We start from the raw sequence: 16,940 nt of genomic DNA, 5'->3' as shown, positions 1-16,940 counted from the left end.
CAGGGATTGAACCCAAGTCTCCCACACTGCAGGTGGATTCTTTACCTCTGAGTCACCGGGAAAGCCCAAGAATACTGGGGTGGATAGCCTAACACTTCTCCAGGAGACCTTGACCCAGGAGTCGAATCTGAGTCTCCTGCATTGCAGGCAGATTCTTTACCAGCTGAGCAACTAGGGAAACCCAAAGAAAGAATTGCATAGTATTATTAGCAGTTTTCTCAGAGTTAATTTTTTTTATAGCAAAAATGTTGTCAAATGCCGATTTGCACTTGGCACTATCAAGTAAAAGTAGCTTGGCTAGTATTGATGTTATACCAGTCTAATTAAACTGATTTTTAAAAAGTATTTCCACATTCATAGTACGATGGGTTGTTGGTAGTTGCCTTCTACAATACAATCCTTTTTTCTTTTGAAAAGCAAATAGGAGTACAGTCAACAGAGGAAGATCTGAAAGGAAACAAATTTTCATTCTGGTTCATTCTATTCTCATATGATCATTCAGCAATATTTTAGCCCAATTGTGCAATGCTTAACATTTGGGTATATGTTCCTTTATTTAAAAAAAATCAGGAAATTCCCTGTGGTTGGGACTCTGCTCTTCCACTGCCAAGGCCTCAGCTTCAATCCCTGATTGGGGAACTAAGATACCACAAGCCAAGCTACACGGCCAAAAAAACCCAAAAAAATCAGAATAACCCATGTGAAAATACTGCATTTCTTTGACACATTGTACTCATTTATCTTTGTCCAAATTCTCTGACTTGAGAATAGTGGTGTATATGGACCTGCTGGAACTAGGAGCGTTTCTTTACCTTTCTTACAATCTCTGTAGACACACCTATGCATTAAAAGACTGGTTTTTCAGCTCCGCTTTTGTGGTTGGCTTTTTCAAAGGAGTATGGGAAATCTAGCAGATATGAGAAAGAGAATACAGTAAACCTATTTACCAACCTAGGGGACTCTCTTTATCAACATAGAGCTTCACATTTTCTACAAACACAGGTTACATTTTATAATACAAATAGACCTCTCTGAAGAAACAAAGTTTCTGATTCTAGTTTGTAGCACACTTATTTCTGAAATATAGTGTAAAGGGAAATAATCCTTTCTTTTTTATGATTTAACGGGGAAAAAAAGTTTAATTGGTGTGATGTAATATTCACTTTCCTAAATTAAATGTTCTTATTTATTCCTGAATTTTGGCTTATGATGTTATATACAACATGTATGCTTCTCTTTTCTAGAAGCTGCCAGTGTCCAACAGAAGGTCAATTTCTTGGAAGAAGGTATTTTCGCCTAAAATACCATGCAGTATTTTCTAAATCTTTTTGTTGTTGTTAAGATTAGAAGCAATTGTGGTAGGTATTTAAGAGAGTGGACAGTAAAGAAGGCCTTTTTCTTCAAGAAAAAAATATTCATGCTTAAAATCTGAACTGTTAAATGAACAGGTAAAATAGGATAGAATGCGTGATGATGGCTCTTATGTATATTTTAAGCATCTTTTGTATGTTGAAATTAATTTAAGCAAAGCTAATATGTTCCATATCTGTCATGTTCTAGCCTTTGATTATGGTATTAAAATAACCAGTTTTCCAAATCTTATATTTGAATAGTACCATAAAATTTAGTGTGTTTTTTTAAATTTATTTATTTTTTAATAGAAATATAATTGCTTTACAGAATTTTGTTGTTTTCTGTCAAACCTCAACATGAATCAGCCATCAGTTAATCTGCTTTTAGGTTCACCGTAATCTGAGATTAGTCCCCTGCATACTGAAATGTTTGTATATGGGTGTATGTATATACACACCCTTTTTGCAAACATACACACATATATGTAAACACATTAGTGCATATGCTAATCTTGTATGAATTTGTACACTAATTGTATGTACTTTTCCTCACCATAAGGTAAAACTTTCCTTCTGTTTAATGTTCGTTTGTTTACTTTTTTACTCTAAAGCCTTAGAATACAATCTTACTGAATATTCATTTGGGATATAATTATGTACTTCAGAGAACATGAAATAAATGAGCTCAATTTTAGCTTATTTAGAACTTTGTGACTCAGGATAGTAAGTATAATAGCAGTTCTATATCTGATTATTTAAAAGGCTTCATTTTAATGTCAGATTGTTTTTATTTTTTTTTATCCAGATTTTTTAAGACATAGAATAAAGACTATAATAGTGTGTTTTTATTTTGTTTTAGGGGAAACTGAGGAAAATGATCAAGACAGCTCTGACAGTCATGTTACTGTTAAGGTCAGATCCGGGGATTCTGTTGAGTCTGGAGGTAACATTGCTTTATGCTTTATGACTCTTATCTTAGGAGCTGTAGTTCTAGGTAGAGTATAAAGTATTCTCTGAATTTGCTTTTTTAAAAAATATTTTAAAGTATTAAAACTACTTTTTAAAAAGTGTACTTTTAAACATTTATTAAAATTACTGATTCCACATATGTATCTGGATTAGTAATATAATATCTAAACAAACATATCACTTCTACCTTGCCTTGTTATTTGTGGAACATATTTTTTTGCACCAAAAAAAAGTTATTTGTGGTTTTTAAAAAACTTTGATAGAGAAACTGATTACACTGGCATAGACTCACTATACTGTCAGGAGTGTTAGCTAGGTTTTAGGAAGTTTTGGTAAGCTTAGATTACTACTTTTATCTGAATTGTTCAAATTCACACCAAGTTAGCAGTAACAGTTTCTGATTGTTCATGAAAATTGATGTTTAAGTTTATTCAAGGAAAAAATCAACTGAGGAAAAAGAAGTACCAGCTTGAGGCTTAATGAGAGTGCCGATCAAATTTGTAAACAGTGTAACTTATGAGTAGTTTTATTTATATGTTAGTCCCATTAACAATTAAATCTCTATTTACTCTTCCCCACCTTTCGAGAATTTCTATAATTTGTTTATGTTTTACTTAATCATTCTGCTTTCAAAATGAGCTCAGAAGCCAGTTTATGGACATTTGATATTCTTTACATTTCCCATCCTTTGTCATTTTCCCCACCCTTTCTTGACACATAAACCCCAAGGGAGATATGCAGGGCTCTAATACAGTGGTTAAGATCGTGGCTCTTGAGTTTCACTGGGTTTCACTCTTCCAGTACTAGTGATAGGTTTTGTGCCCTCAGGCAACTGCTTAACTTTTCTGTTCCTCAGTTTCCTCACTGGTTTGTTGTGAGGTTAAATTACTCAGAGTGCCTGGCAAATAGTAAACGCTCAAATTACGTGCTGCTGTTAGTTGTTGTTAGTTTTCCTATATGCATACACCTATGCTCTAAAACTGAGAGACTGAGTAAGCCATGCGTATAGCCGCTAGCTCGATACCATTGCCACCAGGGCTACTCTTTGGAACCACATAAACCACAGGCTCTGTAATCGCTTTTGAATTCTAATAAATTCTTATTGAACCACATATACCCCATGCAGAAGAAAACTCGAGCTAAAGAACAAAGAAGTGAAGCATATTAGGAAGAATACTGATGTTTCTAGATTCTCTTCTGGGCCTGTTGTCACCACAGAGGTGGGAGAAAATCCACTGGAGTGCAGAAGGGAAATATTAGATTTTAGTGTGTTACAGCTTTTATTTCATCCATTTAAAATGTCTATTTTAGTTTGTTTTATAGTATGTACATTAGTTAATATTATTTTAGTAATGCTTATATATAAATTTAAAATATATTTTGGAGATTGATGCTCAAAAGTTTTTTAGTTCATAGGAGTACACTAGCAAAACTACTTAGCCACTGCCTGGATGTCAAGTACTTTTGCTCCCAAGATAGCAATCTGATTGCTTTTAAACATAATTTGTTATAAATTCTACTTGTAAATGAAAAAAAAATGAAGATTTTTAAGAAGGGAAGACTAAAATATATAACATCTTGATCATTTACAAGAAAAATTTAAAGCAAAATGGATGGTAATGATTCCAGGAGGATCCATTATTGTAAACTTTTAAGATTTTCCCCCACTCACAGGTGTCATTATTTCTTTTATCTCCTGCCATGTTCTGTATCTTACTTTTATCTTTAAAAAGAAAAGACAGATAATTAATTTTTCAGATATAACATGACCCTTTAGAAACTATTTTTTTAAATAAATTATACATTCACATTCAAGTGTTGAATTCCCTGAGGTTTATCTGAATATTTTTGCTCTTTTGATTATTCATTATTTTCTGGTAAATGTGCACTTAGAAAGTTAAATGTGCTTTATAGTATACTATATTTCTTTTTTGTTTTTAGACCAAACCACCAGATCGTCAAGTCAATATAAAGAATCATTTTGGCAGTCATCACAAAGTAGGTAAAACCATAATTTACACTCTTAAAAGTCTAGATGTGGTTGTGGTCAAATGCTATTCTTATTTCTGAAGATTGTCTTTTGCAGTTTAGTGTAAAATGTTGAAAGAGGGTATAGTGAATGTTAAAAAAAAAAAAAAAAACTCATCTTGTATCTTGAATTTGCTTCTTGAGTTAATCACCTCTGTACTCAACTTTGATTTTTTAATGAAAGAAAAAAAACTACTGCTTTCTGCAGCTTGTTGAATGTCCTTGTTTGCAGTACACATTTGTTGATAAATCAGGTATAGTAAAGTTCATGGTACATTAGTTGGTGTGTATATAACAGTCTTACAGCCTTGCTTCCAACTTTGAAATTTTTCATAATAAAATGTTGAGAAGATGTAACACAGATTGGGAGGTAATATAAAGATGCTAACGATGTGTTCAGGACAGTAAAACCGTTGTTGATGTTTTTCATTTTCTTTTATCTATATTTTGTAGATTATCTATAATGAGTATGTATTTCTTAGATTAAGCAGAAATTACACTGTTTTTTTCTTTTCCATTTTTAAGTAAAATCCCAAAATTCAAATGAATAATCAATCAAAAATATCCTGGAATGTAAAATCTTCAAGGACTTCATTTTCCTCCCACATGGCCATTTTAAAAATGAGACTTTTTATATTTTTAAAGAAACATGTTTTTTAATATATGTCATTTTATTTATTTATTTATGGCTGTGCTGAGTCTTCATTGCTGCACTGACTTTTCTCTGGTTGCAGAGAGCAGGGGCTACTCTCCAGTTGCGGTGGCAGGCTTCTCACTGCAGTGACTTCTCTTGTTGTGAAGCCTGGGCTCTAGGGTACGTGGGCTTCAGTAGTTGCCACTGCTGGGCTCTAGAGCACAGGCTTAATAGTTGTGACACATGGGCTTAGTTGCTCCATGGAATGTGGAATCTTCTTGGATCAGGGATTGAACACATATCTCCTGCCTTAACACGCAAATTCTTTACCACTGAGCCACCAGTGAAGCCACGAGACTAGCCATGAGACTATTTTTATAAAGAAAGGCTTTGGAAATCTGTTTTATAATCAATATGTTCATAGAATTCCACTTTATATATGTGTGTGTGTGTGTGTGTATATATATATATATGTAAGTATACATATATATGTGTGTGTGTGCATACATATATACATACACAAACCTACTAAACCTATATACATACATATATATGTGTGTGTGTATATATATATACTATAAATGTATTAGTTTTTAGTAGGTTCTAAGTTTGGAATTTAAAGCAGCTGAAACAAAAATCAATCTTTTATGGAAAATTACTCTGAATCATCTTATATATTTGCCCTTTGTTATTCTAAATCTTTACTCTTTGGAAGTTCTGAAATGTGTCTCCCTATATTAATTATGCTATACTTATGGTATACTTTACAGTTATGGAAAATGAGTTAGGTGATCAGTATATATTTCATTGAATGTAAAATGCCATTGCTTTTACATGTCACTGAGAAAGAAAACCGTCTCGTTAAACTGTGTCATACCATTGATTGTAAGTTACAGCCCTAATGCAAAGGTGTTTTTTTAAAAATTACTTCATAGAATCAATGAAAGACAATACAAAAAAGCATGTGTCTACTTTTTTGGAGTTCTTTGTTAGTATAGACTGAAAACAAATCTGGAATATACGTCTGTCTGTGTTATTCATCATAGTTTCCCTACAGTGTTTTGCACATAGTAGACACATAGTAGATGTTAATGAATTTTTAGGTTATGCATTTCTAGAATGGTGTGTTTGTATTACAGCCAGCATATATATTACATTTATAGTCAGGAAAAAAAATTACGTTGAACATAAATTTATATTGATGCTTGTATCAGTAGGTAGAAGTAACTTGTTTCTTCAGGGCAGATTTGGAAATCTACCACATTATAATTGTAATATCATTTTCTAATTATCCCCTTGCATCATTTTATAGTTGTCCTTAAATAGCATCCCAAAACATGAAGTAGCGTCTTGCACTACTTTGCTTATACGGTGTTCACAAATCTGCTTGTGTGGTATATACTGTCATATATGAACTGCTGGGTTTATATCTCAGTCCTACTACCTTTACATATTTAATTTTGGGGAAATTTTCAGTTTCCTTATTTGTGAAATAGGAACAATAGTATCTACCACATAAAATGTGAGAATTAATAAAATTATACTTAGTACTGGTTAAGCAGTCAGTACATTTAGCCGTTATTTTGATGGTGTTCCTCTTAAAGCTAGCTTCTTATTATCCAACTCCTGAACATTTTGAAGTTTAGGAAAGGAAAACACAGGTTGTATATGTTTGGGTCTGATGACAGAAAGGTTTGATTTTTTTGTTTGGTTTTGGTGTCAGTAGTAAACAAGCAACATGTCTATGCATCCAGCCATCTTCATTTTTTTCCCCAAGGTTTCTATGACCTTATCTCTGGCTTCTGTTTCAGGTGGAGACTTCACAGCTTTTGATGAGCAACCATTGAAGCTAAGTAAGTGGTTGGTTGTCTCTTCTTTATCAGTTAACCAAGTCTAACCCAGTCTTATTCTGCCAACAAAACTCTGAATAGGATTGACAGTCATTTTACCCCTTTGCCTTTTAACCCACCACAGCTTGGTGCTGTATGTAATACTGGTGCTCTGATGTGGAAATGTGCTCAGGACTACTTTACCAAACATAATTTATTTTCAAAAGTAAAGGTTAACCTTTCTCTTCTTAATTAACACCAAAGTGTTAGTTAATGAAGTTCAAGTATTGACAATCCCAGTCTCATAGACCATAGCAAAGGACTTGTACATAGTTTTGTCTGTTAGGAGATTATGTGTTTATTTGTTGCCTTTTTTGTTGTGGGAAAGTAGTTCATCCTCACGGATGTGATCTTTTGACATTATTGTTAACTTCTGAACCTATTGCTTTTGTTTTTTCCCTCCTTAACTTTGTTTTACCTTTCTGATAAATGTACCTTATAACACTTAGATATAGTATACATTTTCAAAGTATGTGCAGTGATATCTTGATATGTTGCAGGCTCAGGATATCAGAAAACTCCTCAGGAATGGGCTGAAAAAACCGTAAGAATAAGGACTAGGATGCTAAGTAAGTTGATAAATCTGTACCTGTTATTGAAGTATTTTTAAATCTGTTATTGAAGTAATTTTATTTGCTGTTTTCTTGATTATTTAACAGATAAAGCTGTTTAATTCTTCAGATAAGCATTTGAGTTGTTTGTGATCTCATTAATAAAGGACTTTTATTATGATTGCTAGTGTAGTTATTTTTATGTTTGGACTGGTAAAAAATGTAGATAGTAGTGTGAGAAAACCAGTGGATGATACGTCTGTACTTGACAAGTTGTCAGTTCTATCCAGCAGTTGTACAATCTGCACATGAAAATGAAATTCTGATCTTTTGACAATACCAGTTTTTTTTTTTTTTATATTTAACAATTGTTTGTGTGAAAGTCACTCGGTAGTGTCTGACTCTTTGCGACCCTATGGACTCTACAGTCCGTGGAATTCTCCAGGCCAGAATACTGAAGTGGGTAGCTGTTCTCTTCCGGTTGGGATCTTCCCAACCCAGAGATCAAATCCAGGTCTCCAGCATTGTAGGTGGATTCTTTACCAGCTGAGCCACCAGGGAAGGTAAACAGTTGTTTACCATTATGTAAATAAACACTTAGACCAGCTTTGCATGCCCATTATTTTTCAGTTATAAATGCTGAAATCCTCAAATTGTATTTTCATGTTTAGGTTTAAGATAGAGTAGATATCATAGAGTTTAAGAAATACTTATTTAAGAAATAAATAGGTGCTGTAAAACTTTGAATTCATTGTCTATCGTAACACCTATAGCAATGTATCCACATTAAACTTTGTATTAAAAAAAATCCATGCCATGCCTTAAACTAAATTGATAACTCCTATGTAGTATATTCTCTGTTTGCATTTCTGCTTTGTCCTAAGTTTGTACATTTGCTATCGCGTAAACAGTTATATGCTGATTGATAGCCATCCACCTTATATATAGGACTTCCAGAATTAAATAGAAATTATGTAGCAGAAGTTTGTACATCAAGGTGCAGATAACAACATTTTTTAGATTTTTGACTGCACAAGGACTTTAAGATAAGAACAATAAACAGGAAGAATTTTCAAAGTAGAAGACTGCAGTGGTTTCTAGACAGCCTTATAAATTTCTCTTCAACCTAAGATCATTTGAAAAAACTTTTCCTTAGGTTTCCAAGTTTCAATCTCATTGTCTTAACTCTGAATTTCTGCTTCTTTGAGAAAAAAAATACTCATTTTTAGATTTATGTGAACTTGGATTTCAGATTGTTATTATTCCTTGTTAGTCCTGGCTTCTTGGGTAGACAGGTCCCAGTTCAGGTTTCTGCATGTATCCAAACCTTTTGGGAAAGATAGAGCCACTGTCTTTACTTTTGGTGTTTCCCAGGTGATAAAATAGTGAGAGTAAGGAAAACTGTCCATGGAAAGTCAGGCCTCCAAGTCTGTGCTTCCTCAGTATACATGTTTTGGAACCTGCCTCTGAAAGTAGTATAGAGAAAAGAGGAGAGCTTGGAATTAGAGCTACTGGGTTGTGGTCCCAGATCTTCTATTTACTAATTGAGTGATCTCGGTAAAGTCACTTAACTGTTGTCAACTTCAATTTTCTTAACTTAAAAGTTGGGACGGTAGTACCTATAACTGGGTTATTCTAATGAGCTCGATATGTGAACACATTTTTTAAGTCTCAGTGTATTAGTTACTCAGTCATGTCCAACTCTTTTTGACCCCATGGACTTTATAGCCTGCCAGGTACCTCTGTCCATGGGATTTTCCAGGCAAGAATACTGGAGTGGGTTGCTATCCCCTTCTCCAAGGGATCTTCCCAACCCAGGTTTCCTGCATCGTAGGTGGATTCTTTGACCATTTGGGCCACTAGGGAAGCTCAGGTCTCAATGTATCACATGAAAAGTGAAAGTCACTCTGTCTGACTCTCTGTAACCCTGTGAACTATATAGTCCATGGAATTCTCCAGGCCAGAATACTGGAGTGGGTAGGCTTTCAGATTTTCCCAACCCAGGGATCCAACCCAGGTCTCCCGAATTGCAGGCAGATTGTTTACCAGCTGAGCCACAAGGGAAGCCCCATGTATCACATAATTAATACTTATTTATTGTTAACTATATACGTGTAATAATCAGTAGTAATACCTATGAAATATTCATGCCCTCTGTTTTTGACTTTATAGAATGATTGATTGTTACCTACTCTTCATACTAAAAAAAACTCTGAGCTTTATCTTTTTAAAAAGAGCTTTTTTAAAGGAATTTTTATTACTGTCTCTAAACATATTTTTAATAAGAAAGATAGAGTTTACCTTTTAGACAGTGTGCTGCCTCAACAGTATGTGCCCTGCTAAGTTTGTGTTCTTTGAATTCTACAAATAAATATTTCATATAGTGTATAGTAGCTGTTAATAGTAAATTTTCATACAGTATGTAGTAGCTATTCCATAATCTTTAAAATCATCATAGAAGGGCATGTAAAAACATTGTTATGTGTTGTCACGTTGGATCTTTGCAACCATGGATTCAAGATAAACATCTTGATGGATTTCCTTCCTTTTAAGAATATTTTATTGAAGTGTAGTTGATTTACAACATCGTGTTAATTTCTGCTGTGTAGCACAGCGATCCAGTTTTATATATATATGTATATTCTTTATCATATGCTTTTCCACTATGGTTTATCACAGGATATTAAATTAACTTCCCTGTGCTACACACAGGGACCTTGTTTATCCAGCCTATACATAATAGTTTGCATCTGCTAATCCCAGACCCCAATCCACTCCTCCCCACCCTCACCCTCTTGGCAGGTCAGCCTGTTCTCTATGTCTATCTATGTCTATGAGTCTGTTTCTGTTTTGTAGATATGTTCATTTTGTGTTGTATTTTAGATTCCACATATATAATATCATATGGTATTTGTCTTTCTCTGACTTACTTCACTTAGTTTGATAGTCTCTGGGTCCATCCAATGCAAATGGCATTATTTAATTCTCTTTTATGGCTAACATTCCATTATGTAAGTATGTATATATATATATATATATGCCACATCTTTATCAATTCATCTGTAACTGACATACATTTTATGTATACAATTTATGTATTTAATGTATACAACTTGATGAGTTTGAACATAAGTATACATCTGTGAAACCATCACCATAATCTATACCATAACATATGTATCACCTCCAAAAGTTTTTTCCCACCCTCTTTACTTATTGTTATGTGTGTGAGATAAGAACACTTAACATAAGATCTACCCCTCTTAGCAAGTTTTTAATATATAGGACAATAAATACAGGTACTCCACAGTAGATGTCTAGGATTTATTCATCTTATTTAACTGAAACTGTGTACTCTTTGACTAGTATCTTCTGATATCCCCCTGTCCCAGGCCCTGAAAACTACGTGCTTCTATGAATTTGACTATTTTAGATTCCTCACATAAATGACATCATGAAGTATTTGCACATCTGTATCTGACTTATTTCTTTTCCATGGGGATGGTCTTGATCCCTGTCTCCTGTGCAATGTCACGAACCTCCGTCCATAGTTCATTAGGCACTCTGTCTATCAGATCTAGTCCCTTAAATCTATTTCTCACTTCCACTGTAAAATCATAAGGAATTTGCTTTAGGTCATACCTGAACGGTCTAGTGGTTTTCCCTACTTTCTTCAATTTAAGTCTGAATTTGGCAACAAGGAGTTCATGATCTGAGCCACAGTCAGCTCCCGGTCTTGTTTTTGCTGACTGTATAGAGCTTCTCCATCTTTGGCTGCAAAGAGTATAATCAGTCTGATTTCAGTGCTGACCATCTGGTGATATCCATGTGTAGCGTCTTCTCTTGTGTTGAAGAGGGTGTTTGCTATGACCAGTGCATTTTCTTGGCAAAACTCTATTAGCCTTTGCCCTGCTTCATTCCGTATTCCAAGGCCAAATTTGCCTGTTACCCCAGGTGTTTCTTGACTTCCTACTTTTGCATTCTAGTCCCCTATAATGAAAAGGACATCTTTTTTGGGTGTTAGTTCTAAAAGGTCTTGGAGATCTTCATAGAACTGTTCAGCTTCTTTAGCGTTACTGGTTGGGGCATAGACTTGGATTACTGTGATATTGAATGGTTTGCTTTGGAAACGAACAGAGATCATTCTGTTGTTTTTGAGATTGCATCCAAGCACTGCATTTCGGACTCTTGTGTTGACCATGATGGCTACTCCATTTCTTCTAAGGGATTCCTGCCCACAGTAGTAGATATAATGGTCATCTGAGTTAAATTCCCATTCTGGTCCATTTTAGTTCGCTGATTTCTAGAGTGTCGACGTTCACTCTTGCCATCTCCTGTTTGACTACTTCCAGTTTGCCTTGATTCATGGACCTAACATTCCCGGTTCCTATGCAATATTGCTCTTTACTGCATCGGACCTGATAGATAGAAGGTCACATCCACAACTAGGTATTGTTTTTGCTTTGGCTCCATTCCTTCATTCTTTCTGGAGTTATTTCTCCACTGATCTCCAGTAGTATACTGGGCACCTACTGACCTGGGGAGTTCCTCTTTCAGTATCCTATCATTTTGCCTTTTCATACTGGCTATGGTTTTTCCAGTGGTCATGTATGGATGTGAAAGTTAGATTGTGAAGAAAGCTGAACGCCAAAGAATTGATGCTTTTGAACTGTGGTGTTGGAGAAGACTCTTGAGAGACCCTTGGACTGCAAGGAGATCCAACCAGTCCATTCTAAGGGAGATCAGTCCTGGGTGTTCTTTGGAAGGACTGATGCTAAAGCTGAAACTCCAGTACTTTGGCCACCTCATGCGAAGAGTTGACTCATTGGAAAAGACTCTGATACTGGGAGGGATTGGGGGCAGGAGGAGAAGGGGATGACAGAGGATGAGATGGTTGGATGGCATCACTGAATCAATGGACATGAGTTTGGGTGAACTCAGGGAATTGGTGATGGACAGGGAGGCGTGGTGTGCTGTGATTCATGGGGTTGCAAAGAGTCGGACACGACTGAGCGACTGAACTGAACTGAACTGATCTGACTTATTTCGTTGGGATAATGCTTTCCATGTTGTCAAAAGTGGCAAATTTCCCTTCTTTTTAAAAGATGAATAATAATTCCATTTTGTGTGTGTATCACATTTTATCCATTAATTTGTCAATGGACATTTAGTTTGCATACATGTTTTGGCTATTGTGAATATTACTGCAGTTAACATGAGTGTGCATATATCTCTCCCAAGATCCTAATTTCAATTCTTTTGGATATATATCCAAAAGTTGGATTGCCAGATCATATGGTTGTCCATTTTTATTGTTTGAGGAACCTCCATAATTCTTTTCCTAGAGATTGTACCAGTTTATATTCCCACCAACAGTGTACAGGGATTCTGTTTTCTCCACATGTTCTCCACATACCTTGCACTTTTGTTTTTTTGATAATAGCTACACAATACATTTGATAATGTGAGGTGATGTTGTGATTTTGATCACGTAAGTCATTGTGCTTTTTTAAGTTCGATGTCATCCCATGGTCTAATTTTACTTCTGTTGTCTGTGCTTTTGGTGTCATAACCAAGAAATCATTGCCAATGCCAACTTCAAGAGGGTTTTGCCCCATATTTCTTCTGGGAGTTGTATTATTTCAGTTCTTAGTTTAAGTCTTTAGTCTGTTTTGAGTTGATTTTGGGGGGTGGTATATGATATGGATCCCATATCATTCTTTTATATGTGGATATCCAATTTCCCCAGCACCATTTCTTGATGAGACTGTCTTTTCTTCATTGCTTATTCTTGACACCCTTATTGAGGATCAGTTGAACACATCTTAGGTTTATTTCTGACTCTGTTCCCTTCCATTGGTCTATTATGTCTGTTTTTATGGCAGTACCATAGTGTTGTGATTACTCTAGCTTTGTGATACATTTTGAAATCAGGAAGTGTGGTGCCTCCAGTTTTGTTCTTCTCATTCAAAGCTGTTTTGGTTATTTGGGATCTTCTGTGGTTCCATATGAATTTTAGGATTGTTTTCCTTTTCTATAAAAAAGAAATGCCATTGGAATTTTTATAGGGATTGCACTGAATCTGTAGCTTGCTTTTGGTAGTATGGACACTTTAAGAATATTCTCTAATCCATTACCATGGGATGTCTTTTCCATTTACTTATATCTGCTTTAATTTCTTTCATCAATGTTTTAGAAGTTTCAGTTATAACTCTTTTGCCTCCTCGATTAGTCTTCAATTCAGTTCAGTTCAGTCGCTCAATTGTGTCCGACTCTTTGCGACCCCATGAATCACAGCATGCCAGGCCTCTCTGTCCATCACCAACTCCCAGAGTTCACTCAGACTCACGTCCATTGAGTCAGTGATGCCATCCAACCATCTCATCCTCTGTCGTCCCCTTCTCCTCCTGCCCCCAATCCCTCCCAGCATCAGAGTCTTTTCCAGTTAGTCACCTCTTCACATGAGGTGGCCAAAGTACTGGAGTTTCAGCTTTAGCATCATTCCTTCCAAAGAAATCCCAGGGCTGATCTCCTTCAGAATGGACTGGTTAGATCTCCTTGCAGTCCAAGGGACTCTCAAGAGTCTTCTCCAACACCACAGTTCAAAAGCATCAATTCTTCGGCACTCAGCTTTCTTCACAGTCCAACTCTCACGTCCATACATGACCACAGGAAAAACCATAGCCTTGACTAGACGGACCTTTGTTGGCAAAGTAATGTCCCTGCTTTTGAATATGCTATCTAGGTTGGTCATAACTTTCCTTCCAAGGAGTAAGCGTCTTTTAATTTCATGGCTGCAGTCACCATCTGCACTGATTTTGGAGCCCAGAAAAATAAAGTCTGACACTGTTTCCACTGTTTCCCCATCTATTTCCCATGAAGTGATGGGACCGGATGCCATAATCTTCGTTTTCTGAATGTTGAGTTTGAAGTCAACTTTTTCACTCTCCTCTTTCACCTTCATCAAGAGGCTTTTTAGTTCCTCTTCACTTTCAGCCATAAGGGTGGTGTCATCTGCATATCTGAGGTTATTGATATTCCTCCCGGCAATCTTGATTCCAGCTTGTGCTTCTTCCATCCCAGCATTTCTCATGATGTATTCTGCATAGAAGTTAAATAAGCAAGGTGACAATATACAGCCTTGACGTACTCCTTTTCCTATTTGGAACCAGTCTATTGTTCCTAAATATTTTCTTCTTTTTGATGCTGTTGTAAATGGGAGTTCTGTTTGTGTTAACTTCGTTTTCTTAGTTCTATGTTCTATGAGTTATAAATGTTACGTTGTTTCATAATAACAAATTTAGCTATTCTCCATTATTAATATCATCATGTATGTCACAGATTTTTCATATATTATCTCATTTGATCTTTGCAGTCATGGAGTAGGGTATTTAAGATAAACATTATCTAGTGGAATTTTAATTTTAATTTTGGTGACCTAACTTTGAAGCTTCTAAATAATGACATTTCCTAGACTAAACTGTAATGGCAAAGCAATTATTAGTTTAGAGTTACGGTTGATGTCATTTTGTTTCATTTGAGGTTTTTTGTCATATGACCAGAAATAAGGCTATTTCTGTTAAAAACAACAGCATAAATTGTATTCCTCCAGTTTAGTCCAGTGTTTCTCCAATGAAAAATGTTGGTAAATATACCTAGAAAGATCACTTATACACATAAAAGCTATAAAGTTCCAGGCAAGTGATAGATGACAATATTGGTAATGTAGATCATGCAAATGAATAACTCATCCTATTCACCTTCTGAACGCTGTCTTTCCATTTCCGTTTTCTTAGATGTTAAAATCTGTCACCATGCCAAAAAAGATGGAGGGGAAAAGGAAAGAGCTGGATAGTTTTTTATTTATTTTCTAAAGTAACGATGGAAATAGAGATTTGATGGAGTTGTGAGAAAATTATTTTTTATATCTATTGTTTAACTAGCCACAAAACTAAAACAGAATTACTTGTCTATTAACAGAAATGGTGAAAAGTTTTTTAGTTTAATTTCTAAAATATTACTGATATTTGTAATGGTCAGAAGCACCAGAGGCAGTATTGAGTCAGTTTGAGGTGGAAAATAAGATTTAAGATTGAGTTTTACCTTAAAAATCCCTCATCCAAATAGCTCAGTAATCCATAATCTGTATTTTGTCCTTCTTTCCCTCTTTACAGCATCATCACCAGGCATGCGTTCAATATATGGCAGTTTTTCAGATGGTATAATATGTTTCCTTTTGTTATAGTTGTACTTGTTTTCTTTGTCCTCTTACCTTTGTCCCGGAAATTTCACCACTCCCATTAAATAATTTGGATCAAATTCAAGGCTTTCTCACAAAACTAATGTATTAAGAGTATGCTTTGTACTAGACTCTTATGTGCCATGAATAATTATGAAAGAAATGGGTCTTATGTCTCAAACATCTGTCAATCTAGTAGACACCTGAATCTTCTGCTTTTTCTTCTGTTTCTGGCTGATCTCTCCCTTATTTTCTCTTGGTGACATTTTCTTTTTTCTATTGGAAATACTGAAATTATGAAACATAAATTGATAATCTTTATTACTCCTATCTTTAGATGACAGTGTTCAGAAATCAGAGCTTGGAAACCAATCTCCATCAACCTCCAACCAACGTAAGTTTGTCTATTCACCTTTTATTAAATGAGTCTCAGTCTCAATACCACTTTCCACTAAGAAAGTTAATAAGTATCCCTTAATAAGTATCCCTAGAGACCTTTGAGAAAAAAAGGGTTATACCTGTCTATAATTACCTAGAGATTAAAGCTGAAAAAAAAATTTTTTTAATGTTTCTTAATTATTTTTAAGTAATTTTGTGTTTTCTCTAATCTCTAATGCCTGGTTTAATAAAATGAGCTGGAATTTCATTCTGCTTCTGTATTTAGCCTGTTACCATATATTGTTTTGGTTGAGGTATCTGCAAAAATTTAGCTTTGTACGGATATATAATGTTTTAATAGTCTTTAGACAGTTGTGAATATTCTCTTTTGATACTCTCCCAAACTCAGATAACATTAGTTTCTAAATGTTATTTGAAATATGAAATCTGAAGCCATATTAATGAACTTTTGTATTCTGTTACATTTTACATTCTGTTAAAACCCATTGGTCTTCCTTGTACTTTGAGTATCATGCACTGGTCATTTGGAAAAGGTTGGTTCACTAAGTTATATAGACCTTCCAAATGCTGACATGTTTTTAATACTATATAAAAAGATCACATTTGTTAAGATCACCACCAGTCTCAAGACAAAGAAGTCATAAGTATTGAGAGCTGTTAAATTCATGATGGCAGATATCCTGCAATTCTAATTTTCACTTGAAACCTTGAATTTTACCACTGGGAACAAAGATTGTCAGTTTCCTTGAAGGCAGGAGGCTCACACTGTTCCTTTTCAAGAAAATTTCTCCCAAATACGAAGTCTGACTAGCCATAGTTTGTCACTTGTCCTTTCCAGTAAAAATTCTATGAAAAAGCACTAGTTCAGCTGACAACTCA

At 35.0% G+C, this 16,940-nt stretch overlaps 1 protein-coding gene across 4 annotated transcripts in view; it reads left to right on the top strand.

Moving 5' to 3' along the window:
- TOR1AIP1 (torsin 1A interacting protein 1) overlaps positions 1-16,940 on the top strand; it is a 43,985-nt gene that overhangs the window by 24,952 nt on the left and 2,093 nt on the right. For 2 of the 4 annotated variants that reach the window (XM_086343548.1, XM_086343547.1), the window contains 7 exons: positions 1,245-1,286; positions 2,212-2,295; positions 4,263-4,319; positions 6,795-6,836; positions 7,373-7,441; positions 15,598-15,642; positions 16,000-16,056. In XM_086343548.1, coding sequence (XP_086199674.1) covers positions 1,245-1,286; positions 2,212-2,295; positions 4,263-4,319; positions 6,795-6,836; positions 7,373-7,441; positions 15,598-15,642; positions 16,000-16,056 — 396 coding nt within the window. The remainder of the gene's footprint in view (positions 1-1,244; positions 1,287-2,211; positions 2,296-4,262; positions 4,320-6,794; positions 6,837-7,372; positions 7,442-15,597; positions 15,643-15,999; positions 16,057-16,940) is intronic. The other 2 variants (XM_086343550.1, XM_086343549.1) reach the window with 1 other exon arrangement.

This window comes from Bos grunniens, chromosome 16, assembly GCF_055505025.1.
Source record: "Bos grunniens cultivar Pamir isolate PY7600 chromosome 16, Bosgru_T2T1.0, whole genome shotgun sequence".
Lineage (NCBI taxonomy): Eukaryota > Metazoa > Chordata > Mammalia > Artiodactyla > Bovidae > Bos > Bos grunniens.
Note: the sequence above shows the minus strand (reverse complement) of the source record. Positions and strands in the feature narration are given on the sequence as shown.